Source organism: Fusarium odoratissimum (genome assembly GCF_000260195.1).
Source record: "Fusarium odoratissimum NRRL 54006 unplaced genomic scaffold supercont1.24, whole genome shotgun sequence".
NCBI lineage: Eukaryota > Fungi > Ascomycota > Sordariomycetes > Hypocreales > Nectriaceae > Fusarium > Fusarium odoratissimum.
The window spans coordinates 409,552-423,965 of NW_022158709.1; the positions used below are offsets into that span (position 1 = coordinate 409,552).

General features: G+C 49.0%; 5 protein-coding genes across 5 annotated transcripts; 4 read left to right on the forward strand and 1 right to left on the reverse strand.

The window, feature by feature from the left end:
* The first annotated feature begins 622 nt into the window (after positions 1-622).
* Positions 623-2,189, forward strand: FOIG_12064 (uncharacterized protein). The gene is made up of 2 exons (XM_031212788.1): positions 623-950; positions 1,000-2,189. The coding sequence occupies exons 1-2, from the start codon at positions 689-691 to the stop codon at positions 1,875-1,877; spliced, it is 1,140 nt and encodes a 379-aa protein (XP_031057666.1). The 5' UTR covers positions 623-688; the 3' UTR covers positions 1,878-2,189.
* On the reverse strand, positions 1,215-6,285 carry FOIG_12065 (uncharacterized protein). Its single transcript, XM_031212789.1, has 2 exons — positions 4,212-6,285; positions 1,215-4,138 (listed from the first exon to the last, which is right to left on the reverse strand). The coding sequence occupies exons 1-2, from the start codon at positions 4,712-4,714 to the stop codon at positions 2,494-2,496; spliced, it is 2,148 nt and encodes a 715-aa protein (XP_031057667.1). The 5' UTR covers positions 4,715-6,285; the 3' UTR covers positions 1,215-2,493.
* Positions 6,286-7,381: 1,096 nt separating this feature from the next.
* On the forward strand, positions 7,382-8,850 carry FOIG_12066 (uncharacterized protein). Its single transcript, XM_031212790.1, has one exon. The coding sequence runs from the start codon at positions 8,162-8,164 to the stop codon at positions 8,600-8,602; it is 441 nt and encodes a 146-aa protein (XP_031057668.1). The 5' UTR covers positions 7,382-8,161; the 3' UTR covers positions 8,603-8,850.
* Positions 8,851-10,431: 1,581 nt separating this feature from the next.
* Positions 10,432-12,834, forward strand: FOIG_12067 (2-methylcitrate dehydratase). The gene is made up of 4 exons (XM_031212791.1): positions 10,432-10,469; positions 10,537-11,018; positions 11,168-11,945; positions 11,999-12,834. Exons 2-4 carry the CDS (start codon positions 10,746-10,748, stop codon positions 12,613-12,615), a joined length of 1,668 nt encoding a protein of 555 aa, XP_031057669.1. The 5' UTR covers positions 10,432-10,469; positions 10,537-10,745; the 3' UTR covers positions 12,616-12,834.
* Positions 12,835-12,875: 41 nt separating this feature from the next.
* On the forward strand, positions 12,876-14,374 carry FOIG_12068 (uncharacterized protein). The gene is made up of 2 exons (XM_031212792.1): positions 12,876-13,196; positions 13,288-14,374. Exons 1-2 carry the CDS (start codon positions 13,137-13,139, stop codon positions 14,020-14,022), a joined length of 795 nt encoding a protein of 264 aa, XP_031057670.1. The 5' UTR covers positions 12,876-13,136; the 3' UTR covers positions 14,023-14,374.
* The last annotated feature ends 40 nt before the right edge of the window (positions 14,375-14,414 follow it).

A 14,414-nucleotide genomic window follows, 5' to 3' on the forward strand; every position in this document is an offset into this window, starting at 1 on the left:
AGGACTTCTTTTGTAGGACTATACATTCTCGATGGTGTCTATCGTCCAGTATAAGTCTCTGAAAGTCATCTCATGCATGTATCCAAGTATCTATCAACAGAAGACTTTGGCACTGGGATCTCTCTGAAACTGCATCAGTTAAGGATCCCCTTTCGTGATTTTCTGTCATTGCTTAATGGTGAAATGTTGGTTGTTGGTTACAATGAACTATCCTGTCATTTTAAGAGTGGATTTCAAACAATAACTAACAACCAACATGCAGCTTCAAGTCCAGGGTGCTGCTGCATCGAGAAGATCTACATTACTCTTCTCAGTTGTAAGAAGACTAAATTAAGCTGTTGAAGTTTCTAGACACGTTAAATAGTTCGGTATAGAATATATTCAGTAAATTGTCATCAAGTTGAGTGCTGAACATGTTTTTCAGCCTTATGGGCCATCATTGGCATGCCTAGGAAGATCAAACAACCGGGGTATCCTCACTTAAACTTGGGCGCTTAGACAACCCAAAAATACACATCACATCCTGGTATGATGATCCCCTGTCACTTACAAGGGAACTTGCTGTTGGTTGTTAGTTGTGACTGAACCAATATCCTCTTTGCTCTGCCCCGGTTCGTTCTCTTCTTTTTTTCATAATTTCTAGATTAGCAATGAACTCATGTGGTGAGCTTTTTGCTTCGTTGAAGTCATGTATCGCAGGTTTATAGCACCACTGCTGGCAGTCTTTTGCTTCTTACTTGTTGTTACGAGTCTCTATCTCGGTCGTGATCATCTTACTTGGCGCTCAGGTTCTTATACTCCTGTAATGCAAGAGGAGGTAGAGACAGGCCCCAGTCTGGCATTAACGACAACAGTTGCGACAACAAGTGCTAAGATTGAAGAGAGCCCTTCGCATACGCCAACTCCAACTGCAACTGCAACCTTGGCTACAACTCCAACCATCTCAAATGGTGAGTATACCATGGCTTCTATATCTATCCGTGTGCTGATTTTGCGTAGGTACTATACTGTCTGCTGAGCGTATATCACGCTACATAGCAGCTATATTCAATTCATCGGCGGCCCTCCCTTGTCTTGAGTGCCCTGCTCTAAATGACAATCGTTACAAGGTCCTCCAAGAGCCTCGACATGGAGATGAGGTTCAAGACTCACATATTGATTATTTCTTTGCCCTCAACTTGCGGAACTGCATAGGCATTCTTCCGCGCCTGATAGGCAGCATTGTTGAAGCTGTTCGTTTCCTTGGACCCCATCGCTGCGCGTTATCTATCGTTGAAGGAAACTCCCCTGACGGCACATCCGATATTCTCTCGGCTCTGAAACCCTTCCTCGAAGACTTAGGACTGGTCTATTTCTACAACAGTTCCAGGATCAACCCAACCCAAGGTAATGCACGCATCCGCAAACTTGCCCAACTACGTAACTTGGCCCTCACTCCTCTTTACAAAGAACAAGTAAAGGTTACAGACGAAACAACAGTGCTTTTCATCAACGATGTCTCCGCCTGCACAGAAGATATTCTCGAACTCGCTCTTCAGCGACGCAGTCTCAACGCAGACATGACATGCGCCATGGATTGGACCTACGTAGGACCCGACCCAACCTTTTACGATATCTGGATAGCCCGTACTATTGCAGGAGACTCTTTTTTCGAAGTTGGCTCGGACGGAAATTGGAATTCGGCTTGGAATCTCTTCTGGAACGCCCCTGGAACACGCTCACGCTACGACGCACAACAGCCCTTCCAGGTTTTCGCCTGCTGGAACGGGGCTACAGCGTTTACTGCGGCGCCGCTATTACATGGTCTTCGGTTTCGAGATACTCGCAAAGGAGAGTGTTTTCAAGGCGAGCCCCAGTTGTTTTGTAAGGATATGTAGTCCCGAGGTTTTCGCAAGATTGCAGTTGTGCCGAGTGTGAATCTTGAGTATTCTGATGAGAAGGCCGCAGATATCAAGAAGCTGAAGGGCTATATGTCGGATATAGTTCAAAGGCAGGAGGAACATAGTACAATAGATTGGGTATACGATCCACCAGAGCAGGTGAGATGCATGCCAACTTGGGATAAACAGTCCTGGAGACCCTGGAACGAGACGCTGTGATGAGAGAAAGGACACTAGTTAGTAACCTAATGGATACGGTTTCGAAGTCATCACGATTGGCAAGATCTTGAAGTGATGATGTTAAAAGCAAACAGACTTGTGTGTACTCGCACGTCCTACAAAAGGACATCCATGATCCCGCTGGATGTTTCTTATGAATACATATATACCTTAGCAACCTTGATCATTCTATTGACTGTAGGGTCAAATTTTGTCCAAAATAACAGGTATCGTGTGCCACTATCGCTCTACCCCACCGACAAATGAGAGAGGAAATCCAAATTCCGCACAATTACAGTTTCCAATAGTTCATTGTCTATTGGTTCCAATACCAGCGCTGCCCAGCGGGATCAAAAGCCCACTGTGGTGGGAAGAGTGGCCTGGCTCTTGTCTGTTAGACACGGGGTCCAAGGTGAGGAGGAAGCTGGTGATGATAGGCTTGAGGAGAGAATTGTTGAGGAGGCCAAGGAGGATTAGGCATGTATTGCCTGGGAGGTGGTGCATTGAAGTGGTTGGTGTTGAATCCTCGCTGGAAACCATTACCACGGAAAGGAGCCATGTGGCCTCCTCGTCCAGGAGAAGGTCCGTGATTGTTAGGACCGTGCCCGTTAGAGTTGCCTCGCCACGACGTCTGGTTTCCCCGCTGGGGCCAACCATTTCGTGGCTGGCCACTGTTCTGCATGTAGGGTTCGCCTCCGTGGTAAAACTGGCGATCGCTCTCGGGTGAAGGTGGCCCATTGTGGTAAGAGTGTCGACCATCGTTGTAGTCACCCGAACCGTTTCCTGGACCTCCGCCTCGGCGGCTACCACGCCCAGCTCCTCCTCGTCTCCATCTATAAGGTCGTCGAGGACCACGAGGTTTTCGGTCGACCTGAAAATCGATCCTCTTGATGGGATGAGTGACCATTATATCATCAATGATACCGTACTTGATGAGCTCATCATCGCCAGTCGTCCATACCTGAAAAACATTTTCCAATTTCTCGATATACTTGACTTCAGGCACCCAAGTTCGGACATATCTGCCGTTGTTATCATAGTCGAATGCTTGTTTGATAGGGTTGAAGATGCGTGCATCACCTCTGGGGTCATTACCGACACCCGCCACGTACTGCCAGTTCGCCCAGTTGGAAGATACATCATAATCTACCAGCATGGCTTCATACCATTCAGCTCCGTAGCGCCAATCAATGCCAAGATGCTTTGCAAAGAAGCTGGCGACATTCTGTCGGGCTCGGTTCGAGGTGTAGCCGGTATGATAGAGTTCACGCTGTGAGGCATCGATCAGACCCATACCAGTTGTTCCTCGAAGGAACCTCTCGATGATTTCACTCAGTTCCTCGGGTGAAGGATCTTGATCGACATCGGCTTTCTCCTTCAGAGCGGTCTTCCACTTCTTATCATACTTGCCACTGGCTCCCTTAAAACCATCAAGCTTGAAAAGACGTGAGCCAAACTTCATAGTACATAATCGCATGTAGTCCCGCCACAAGAGCTCAAATCTGACAGCTTTGGTGCCTTCGTTCTCGCCCTGTCCGAAACCTATAGCTCGAGAGTAGGATTGTTCTTGACCGTTCTCAAACTTGACAAGTTCCTCATGAATGGAGCGAGCCGAAATAGATCCGAGTGCCAGGTATGCTGAAAGCTTTGTGCTGTAATCGGTTCCGAGTAAACCATTGCGGGTCTCCTGGTAAGTAGTCATGGAGCCTGACTTGATGAGATGGTAGAGGCGATCCCAGGCAGGGTTCTCGCCACCTTTGAATGGGTGTGCAGACCTAGCATCATCAGGATAGGCTGGAGGGTCTTGCACCATACTGTTGATGGGTTCTAGGAGACGTTGTTCAAAGTCGTTGTAGTTGTCAGGAATCTGAAACGGAGGTTCCTGAGGTGGTGCCCACGATGAAGGGAACGGCGGTAATGATCCGGCCTGCGGACGAGGGAGAGAGGCGCGAGGACGCTCACGGAGGGGTTCTTGAGTTTTGCGGAAGGTTGTGAAAACATCTGGAAGCTCCTTGGGGTCATCCAAACCAGTGTCGCGGCTAATTACAGGCATTAGTGAGTTGTCCAATATGGACTCCTTGACAGTCAAGTAGACTGACAGGCTGAACTTACTCGTCGATGTAATATTTTTCGTCCTGCCAAAGCTTAAAGTTGATGTTGTTCTCGGAACATACAGATGCTACAGCATTCTGATCATCGACCTCCTCTTTCGATACTTCCTCGGTCATCCAAACCGTATCGACAGATTGATGTTCATCGTGCAGGGACTTGATCAAATGCTTTAGGACGTTGTCGAAGTTTCCGATACGAACCAGCATGCCACTGTGGATGTCCTCAAGATTTTGTTTCACATCCCAGATAGACTCAGCTTGGAACTTGGCTCGAACGGGGCCACACCTCCAGAAGCGGCCTACCTGACTTCGGGCTTCGGGGTAAGGAGACTTTTGTCCTTCAACAACGAAGCCTGAGGTTTCGATTTGGTGAGGGGGGAGAATATAGATGGGGAGGAGATGAGTGAAGCCATGGTCAGAAGTGGCCAGGTGGTGAAGGATAGGGTTGTCGATTGCCCTGAGATCGCGTCGAAGTAGATAGACGAGGAGTTTATTCCCAGCCATGATGTCAAGATTACAATGGTGTTGTCGTAATACAAGTTGAGGCGTAAACGGGGCGATTATAATATGGTATATGGTTCAGGGACCTGGTTTCGGATCCGAAGGGAGATAGCTTGGAATGGCGGAGACGATGTCAGATCTTCCACTATGTGGTTGTGCGGGAGGGGCCTAGTTTTGGGACTGGGATGAGGGCTCAATATTCGGGCCACTGAGTGGTTTCGTTTAAATGGCTGGGGGAGAGTGTGTGGGAGGTGTTTGGTTGGACCGTGTACGGTACAGCAACAGCAACAGCAATAGCAATAGCAATAGCAGCTGAGTTGAAAGTTGATTGTATTTGTGGTGTTAACAAGGGTTTGGATACCTTGCTTGTGACGATGTAATGTAGTGATGGCCAAAAGAAGTTGAACGAAAGCTGAATAGGAAGAGAAACTTCTCAGGAGCAAACGAGTCTGGTAACTCGACAGAAGAGTCTCGAAGGTAGAAGGGCAGCGGGTCGGGTTGTATGTAGGTATTGCGTAAGTGATTAAGACAGAGCTAAAGAAGTCTGGTCTGACTAGATGGGGAACCAGCGGATACTGAGGATATCAAATAGATCATGGATATCGGAACCTGGGATCTTGCTACTACTATAACTTTAGCTCGTCTTAGCTTAGTTTAGCAGCTTCAACGGTTCCTGGCCAGATATACCGTGAAGCAACGTCGTAGCCTCGATGCGGATGTAGCCACAGGGGTGTATATATCGCCTGCCCGCGACCCTTGAATGGGATGGAGGAAGCTAGGCGGGAGCCTAGTGTGAAGTGAAGTGACGGGTGGGTCCTTCTGGTAGTTGATAGTGGATATGATGATGGCATTCAGGTCCCCTAGACGCGGGAGTGAAGCTGTTTGAACCCCGGTTCAGCTCAACTTGACTCAAAGGCCAAGTCTAGATGGTTGAGAGGAGGGTGTCTACAGCTGAAAGGCAAACTGAGACAGAGAATGAGTGCAGGAGAGTTGAGTGTGTAAGAATAGATATGAACTTCAACCAACCGCAGTTGAGGATAGGAGAGTACAACAGGGGAATGAGAGAACAAGGCGAGAGTTGAATGCAGATGATGACGATGATAATAAAATCTAGACTAGGTGGGTACAGGAGGTGAATGGAGATCCTCCTTCCTAGGCCACGGCGAGTTTTCTTGTTCCAGGGACCGGACCTGCAGAATGCAGTGATCGATACACTAATAACTCTCCGATTTGTCCAGGTCTAGAAACCCGGGACAATCATAAAAGCGTCTTTTTGGGGGGGTCTGGAGAGAATAGTGATAGCTAGATATCTGATCGTTTAACACGATACGATGCCACGGCAAGGTCCAAAATAGGTAAAAAAGAAACCGGTAATAAGAGGTGATGGCGATGGAGATGGCTATGGAGATACCGGTAGAACAAGAAGAAAAGAAATCTGAACATGGAACAAAAGAAAATAAAGCAAAAGTAAAAGGCAAAAAGAGACCAATCGTCATTTGGACCCTGATCGGCCCAGGACGGAGAACCCGGTTGTTGCGGCGGCGCCATTGCTATGATGATTTGATTTGACTGTGAATTTTTGCTATGTTGCTACGATGCGCTTTGCTTTGTCGTGATCCAGAAACCGATTTCCATGCCTCGAGATCGGACCAAAGACGGGAGCTCTAGCCGACAGGGGTTAAGGGTAAGGCTCAAGCGAATGGACAGTGACAGGCCACAGCAGAAGCAATGACAGGGGACGGGGAGGAAAGAGGCTGCTAAAAAAGTTTAAAGTGTGTCAAGTTTTATTCGCTCCAAGCGATGATCTTTTCCTTTCCCCTACCTCACAGCAAATGCAACCCAAACGTGAGTGAGTGAGGTGATTCTGCTTGGCCCTGGGGCGGGACGACGCGCAGTCTTGCATCGCACCTCATCCTCTGCTGCTTTGGGGCCGGAGGCTTACAGGGGCCCTCAGGGCGTGTCCGACCAGGCTCGGCCCTCATGTCTCGTCTCTCAGGCACAGTGAGTGGGGTGGGGCTTGATGGTGAGAACATCACCAAACTTAGCAAAACTAGACCGTTGATGATTGACGTTCCTAAGCTGACACTTGACAAGGGGAAGATTTCCATAAACAGAAACCTCATATCCGTAAACCGTCAATCATGTCTAACTTGATCACAGATTGCTCGCCCTGGATGAACGTTTGACTGCTGTGCTTCCCCCCTATCAAGCCTCACCTGCTACTTGCGTACGTATATTCAATGTTGTCTCCGCCTCACTTCTCTCCTCTCCTTGTCTTGTCTTGTGTGTCAAATGTGCACGACGTGATCTGGTGTTGCGCCAGCGATTGAGATGCGATGCAGCGGCATGGCTATCGACATTATCATCGCCATCGTGGGGGCGTGTGCAACTGTTACACTGACTTACTTGGCTGTGCTGTGCTGTGCTGTGCTGTGCTGCCTACAAACGTTCTGAGACACGACAAGGGGCGGGACAGAACCTCGTGAGAAATGGATCCTTTGCGGACTGTCAAGTTTCTGTGGCGTACCGCATGTCGTGCCCTGTGGTATTCTACTCTGTTATGTTGGTGATCGTGATGATGGTTGAGGGCTTGACTGAGATCGAGAGAGAGGATCTCTGAGAAATCAGGGTCCAGCCAGTTGAGCCGATCAATGACATCACGACTTGATGGGGGCCTTTTTAATACCCGTGAATTGGACTCGAATGTTTTAGCTGATGCAATTGCTTCGGAAATTTGATCTGGTACACGATTCACTGCAATGGTTGCAACTATCACGAGTCTGCAGTATCAATCGCTGTCAAGTCCGGCTATCAACATCATCACTGATTCCCCGTTTCTCAGATCTGCACGTAGGGTGCTAACACACGCCCATCGAGCCGAACAAGGGGGGTTCTAGATCCTGTCAAGTAAAGCCCAGACTCGAGAGTTTCCAGACCCGTTTTCAGGCCCATGCCCATGTCCAAGTGGATCCATGACCAATCGATCCGAGCGTCGTGTTCCCCCGAAATGACCTGATGTTTTTTGCCTTTCGTTTCTTTTTCTTCTTCTACCGACATGGGAAACAGCCCTTTTTCCATCAAAGGTACCCCAGTCTCCGATATCCGTTGACAACGTGCGTTCCCGACGATCGGGCTCATGGCTCTCACATATCTTGTGCTGGTCATGGCTCTACCACCCTCACACAAGCAACCATTTTGTTTAATCTGAGTTTACGGTAGTTCAAACGGCATTTGTCAATGAATAGACTTTATGTTTTTCCCATTAAAAACTATCATTCACAGTATCACCAGATGTAAGCCAAAACATATCAATCCACCTGATATCTGCTGCCCAGCCTGGACCAGCCTTCTCCCGTCTCAGCAGCATGCGTGTCTCAAATTTATCAACGCTGTGTAAATAATTGATTGCATAAAGCCCACATGCAATGATTTCCAATCGGTGTTTCTCCGATGGCCAATGGAGTTGAGTGCAGAGCAGATCACAGCCAAGCTTTTCACTATAACCTCGACCGGGGTATTGTCGTAACCAGTTCCGAGCTGCAAGGCCTCCCAGAATTATCTCATGAATCAATGCAAATGAATCATACGCGTCTTGAAACCGCGAATCTTGATGTTAGCCTGTATGAGCAGGGTAGCCAGCTACGATTCAGAGAAATAACCAGCCTTTCGATTATCTTCCTGAATCCTCGGCATAAACTGCGCAATGATGACGACGATCAGGCAAGCCCATGTCTTGAACTTGCAGGTATCAAACCAGCTCATGTTCTCTCCGACTCTCGTTTGGATACCCCATCGCGATGCTGCTCTACACTGAACTATTCGTGGGTTTCGATCAGGAACATGGCATCGCTCATGACGACACTTCTCTGGACTATTTTTGAGATCGCGTAGGATCGCCACTACTGACGCGCTTTCTTCGACCCATGGTGAAGTCATCGCACGTTGCAATGAAGATCAGGGTTCATACACAATAACTCTACTCAGAGCTAACTTGGAGCTAACTGAAAGGGTTTCCTAATGATTCAGATAGGAGTTTAGCATGGGTAATCTCTAATTATCGGTTGTGTAATAAATCTGGTATAGATATTCATGTTGAATTAAGTCCAGACTACCCTAGACTATGATGTTTTCAAGTGTCACGATGTTGTTCGATCCTCAATCTCTGCTTACTCCGTGCGATCATGCGAATCTACATTGGATCATCTTTTCTGACACGCCCTCTGATAGACCAAGTCGTAATGAGAACATGAAATGCAATACTACACGCCACGATGTTAAACCGGTCAATACCTGAAAACGCCTACCATGTCATTATATCCACACTCGCATGACCGGGCGCTTGAAGGCTTCGGCCTAGCTCGCGACATTGTAATAGTAGCGAGGTGCATTATTTCTTTCTTTTGGGTTGTCACAATGTCTCACCGAAGCGCGCGTTAGAACTCCCAGAAGCAAGGGTAGAGATAGAAATCAGATGTCTGAGTTCACAAGGTCGATGCAGACATTATAAGACAATAGGCTACTACCAATGAGCTGCTGAACATGACTATATCTAAACACCTGCAATAGTATACTCGTTCCATAGTTCGTATAATTAAGACAAGGCTTCGTAAGGTCTTTATCCTACCTGCAGTCAGATTCTCCTCGCAGCAATATGCAAATGTCTCTTATGCATAACGACCCAACTTGTCAGCGATGTTCGTCATATTTCTCTTCGATCGAGATCTCCAAAAGTCGCCTGCAACTTTGGTTCAGGCACAAAGCTCAATTGGTTCATACTCACAACCATAGGGCCACCAATGGTAATCCCCAATTTATATCACTGAGACCCTGTCGCAGATTGTTCAGCGCCGACTTCGTCATTGATGCTATACTGATGTTTTGTAAACCTGCCGGGTAGGCTATTGACTGATACATGCATGATATGAACAGCCATGGTTGAACCGACTGAGTACTGCCAAAACCCTCGGTACCCATCAGTTACCGACCGTCGACGGATCGAGATGATAAACTTGACGGGCAAAATATCCTCGGTCGGACTGTGTCGGACACATCGTCGTATGTCCGCGTATCTTGTCCGATGATGGAGCGCGGGGAACATGACCCCAGATTTTCGGCGAGGGGAAGCTGGGGTAGAGATGGGGGGAATCACGAACAGGTTCAAGGAAAGGATAGCTAAACAAGTCAAAATAGAAGACTTGATATTAACTTTGACATATAATACACGAACGTTATATCATTAAAGTCATACCGACTACTGAAAGGACTGACTTGAGACGTGGACGGATAGCAATCCAACGGTTTCATGAAGGTAATGTTTAGTGTTGAGGCTTGTGATAGTGAGCATCAATGCCCCGCGTTTCGCTATATATCAGCATTGGGCTTCTCAAAACCACAGCTCAGCAGATGGCTATTGCGTGAGTTCCAGTATCAAAACACGAACGACGAGAAACACATCAGTGCAGTTGTATTGGTCTCTCCTTGAGGCCACACAGACGATAAACAACAATCATCTCCAGCGACCCTTCAAGTGGATAGTTTTGGTCGGTGAGGATCAGACTGAAGCCAATTCAACAAAATGATAACAATTGAGTGCATTGATTGGCTAGTATATGGGGTTTGAGTTTCCCCTCACTAGAAAAGCCCCTGAGAGACTTCATTTTTCTGATCGTGATAATTGGAGATCTCAGACTGCTCGCACAGTACACTTGTATGATGGACCCTCGGATATGTACAGTGTGAAAATGACCAATATCCACGAGTAAGTCCAGCCGGCGGCTAGCCGAGGGTGTTTTGCGGTAAGCTACGGCAAACTGAGGCGCCTACAGCCGAGCGTAATAAATATGAATACCTACTAAGTTTCTCCAAGACAAAAACCTCTAGGATATTAGGCCCTGCAGAGGTTGTTGTTCTCTTCTTTCCTTCCTCCTTCTTTGCATTCGTGATACCCCTCATCATCATCCCCCACGTCAATTGACCTCGTCCTTCTTCTTCGTTGCTACGAAGGAAGAAGACCGTAAGCCAATTATCCCCAAGAATGTCTGCCGTTAACCGGACCCTCCGAACGGCCTCCAAGCAGCTGCGCTTCCAGTCTCCCCGGGGTCTTCGTGTCGCCGCCCCTCTCGTGGCCCGCTCGGCGTTCGGCGCCGCTCGCTCTTCTCTTCCCGCTTCTCACGGCGCCGCCTTTTCAACTTCTGCTGCCAGACGATCAGGAGCTCCCAACATGTCTTCCGCCGACCGTGAATACGATCCTGAGATCAAGGATATTGCCGACTATGTCGCCAACAAGACCATTGACTCTGAGCTTGCTGTGAGTGCTATCAATTCTGCCGAGGCGTCGATTTTGCATCCCGCAAAATACCCCGCCTTGAAGCTTCTCACCTCATCACCAACAAATTATCACGAGAACTCAATGGCACCCAATCGTTGGAAATTCATTGCTAATCCATATTTCAATAGTTCGACACTGCTCGATGGATTCTTCTCGACACCCTCGGCTGCGGTCTCGAGGGTTTGAGGTTCAAGGAGTGCTCTAAGCTCCTTGGACCCATTGTCCCTGGCACCGTTGTCCCTAACGGTCCCAAGGTCCCTGGTACTCCCTTCCAGCTTGACCCCGTCAACGCAGCTTTCAACATTGGTGCTATGATCCGATGGCTCGACTTCAACGACTGCTGGCTCGCTGCTGAGTGGGGTCATCCCTCTGATAACTTGGGTGCTATCCTCGCCGTTGCTGACTGGATCAACCGTACCAACAAGGCTGGTGGTAACCTCGCTGGCGGCAAGACCTTTGTTGTCAAGGATGTCCTCGAGGCCATGATCAAGGCTCACGAGATCCAGGGTTGCTTGGCTCTCCTCAACTCCTACAACAAGGTCGGTCTCGACCACGTTGTTCTTGTCAAGGTCGCCTCTACCGCCGTCGTCTCCAAGATGCTCGGCCTCAACGAGAAGCAGATTGCCGACGCTGTCACCCAGGCTTGGGTTGATGGTCAGTCTCTGCGAACCTACCGCCACACCCCCAACACCATGTCCCGAAAGTCCTGGGCTGCCGGTGATGCTTGCCAGCGCGCCGTCAACCTGGCTCTCAAGGTTCTGAAGGGTGAGCAGGGCGTTCCTACTGTCCTGTCCGCCCCCGTCTGGGGTTTCTACGATGTCCTGTTCAAGGGCCAGAAGTTCGAGTTCCAGCGCCCCTATGGCAGCTATGTCATGGAGAACGTTCTCTTCAAGGTCTCCTACCCTGGTAAGTTTAAATCACTGCAGTCATTATGTCACGACAAGTCTAACACATAATAGCTGAGTTCCACTCTCAGACCGCTGTCGAGGCTTCTGAGAAGATCCACCACCTCCTCAAGTCTCAGGGCAAGTCTGCCGCTGACATCAAGTCCATCACTTGCCGAACCCACGAGGCTTGCATCCGCATCATTGACAAGCAGTTCAAGCCTATGGACAACTTTGCCGACCGTGACCACTGCATCCAGTACATGTGCGCCACCATGCTCGTCTTCGGCCGACTTGAGGCCACTGACTACGTTGACGGTGGTGAGGCTGCCACCTCTCCTCTGGTCGAGTCTCTCCGCCAGAAGATCAAGTGTGTTGAGGATCCTCAGTACACCAAGGATTACCATGACCCCAAGCTCCGAACCATCTCCAACGCTCTCACTGTCGAGCTCAACGACGGCACTGTCCTCGATGAGGTCGCTGTCGAGGCTCCTCTTGGCCACCGTCTCCGCCGTGAGGAGGCCAAGCCCGTCATTCTCGAGAAGTACAAGCGCCACCTTGGCCCTCACTACCCCGAGGCCCGCGTTAAGGAGCTTGTGGAGCTCAACTTGGATGCCAAGAAGCTTGAGTCTACCCCTGTTGATGAGTATGTTGATCTATACACTGTTGAGAGCAGCAAGTTTGTGCAATAAAGGATTTTATGAATGGGGGAGATGGAGGATGCATATTTAATCGCAAAGCCCAAAGAAGGCTATGGCTTGGATAGAATGAAAATATCACGCCTAAAATGAACCAATGAATACAAAAAAGTCAACAAGACTCAATGAAAGAACCTATGAGCACCTTTATTTGCTCCCATGTGTAAAAGGCGTCTGAGTTGCACCACAGCCAAATTCAATACTTTACGAACTGTCAAATCTCGTGATTGGGTCGGGTTGAGCGAGGGGCAGCACCGCCTCAAATGCCCGCTTTATTTGGTAGGGGTTTGGCTTGGGTGCTTGGCCGAATTCCGAATCCCAAGAAGCATTGGTAACAGGTCGAAACACTCTCCTCCTGCATCTAACTTCAACCTGACATCCTGTCATTGCTGTACCTCTGTCACGTTGTATCAGTGTCGCCAAACCATCAGAACCTGCGTTGATTTACCAGTCTTAAACACATCTTTATACCCACATCGCAAGTCCGGACCCTTTCGGCCGCACCATCCGTAATCATGGCCGCAGATCGCCAGACTATTATTGAAGTGAACCGTTCGCTTCGCAACATAAAAAATGTAAATGCCCTCGAATCCCGTCATCGGAACTCCACTTGCACCATCATACTCATCTGGACATTATCACTGAACGTCAACTAACACCGTGAAGGAACTAGAGAACCTCCTTGAGAGAGGCGTGATTGACGACTCCGTCTACGATACCATCAACACCGCTCTTCCCGCCGAGTCCTCCCTCTCGGGCCCCCTCAAGACTGCGACCGGCAATAAGAACAACAACACCGCCGCTCCCAAGGCCGCTACTCCCGCACCGGCCGCCCACGCGCCTCCTACCAAGGCCTTCGAGGATCTCAAAGTCAAGTCGCATTCGCCCGCGCCACCCGCTTACGATCAGACACCTCCTCCTGGTCCTCCCCCGCGCAACGTCAAGCCTACTGTTGCCAACGCCCGCGCCCTTTACCGCTATGCTGCCTCCGACGGCCGTGACCTGTCTTTCGAGAAGGATGATCGTATTGCTGTGTACGAGTACATGAACCAGGATTGGTGGATGGGCCGAAACGAGCGCACAGGACAGGAAGGAATCTTCCCCCGAAACTACGTCCTCATCGACCAAGAGACCAAGAAGCCCGTTGCGCCTATCCCCCAGCCTCAGTACGGCTACCCTGCTTACTCTCAGGGTCCTCCTCCTCAACAGAACCCTTACAACTCGCATGTGCCACCCATGGCTGTCGCTGAGGGATCTGGACAGCCGCAGGGACAGGAGGGAGATGGCAAGGATAACAAGGTCAACGAGTACGGCAAGAAGTTTGGTAAGAAGCTGGGTAACGCTGCTATCTTTGGTGCTGGTGCCACCATCGGAGGAAACATCGTCAACAGCATTTTCTAGAGTCTCTACCTTACAATTGGGAAAGATACATCGGCTTGCTTTTAAGTTACAGGGCGCATATATTGGGCGTTAGGGATTCGAAAGGTTCATAGACAAGTATCTCAGGACGATACTGAGCCTGTGTTCAGCCTTAGTTTAATACGCAGGGAGTTTAAATGACCGTTGCGAAGATCAGGATTTGCTTGCATATGGATCAATTGAAACAATACTCGTGAAGCCGATATCTCAATTCAATGTCGATAGAATGTGAACACTTTTAGCCCATACTGGTTCTCATGAGGTGTCCTTCATCATGGCTGGTGGATCTGGTAGACCGTGTATACTGTGCTCAATACAGTGCTAATGTCCTAGTCACTATGTGAATTCTAGCCATGATCAATATCTACACTGTA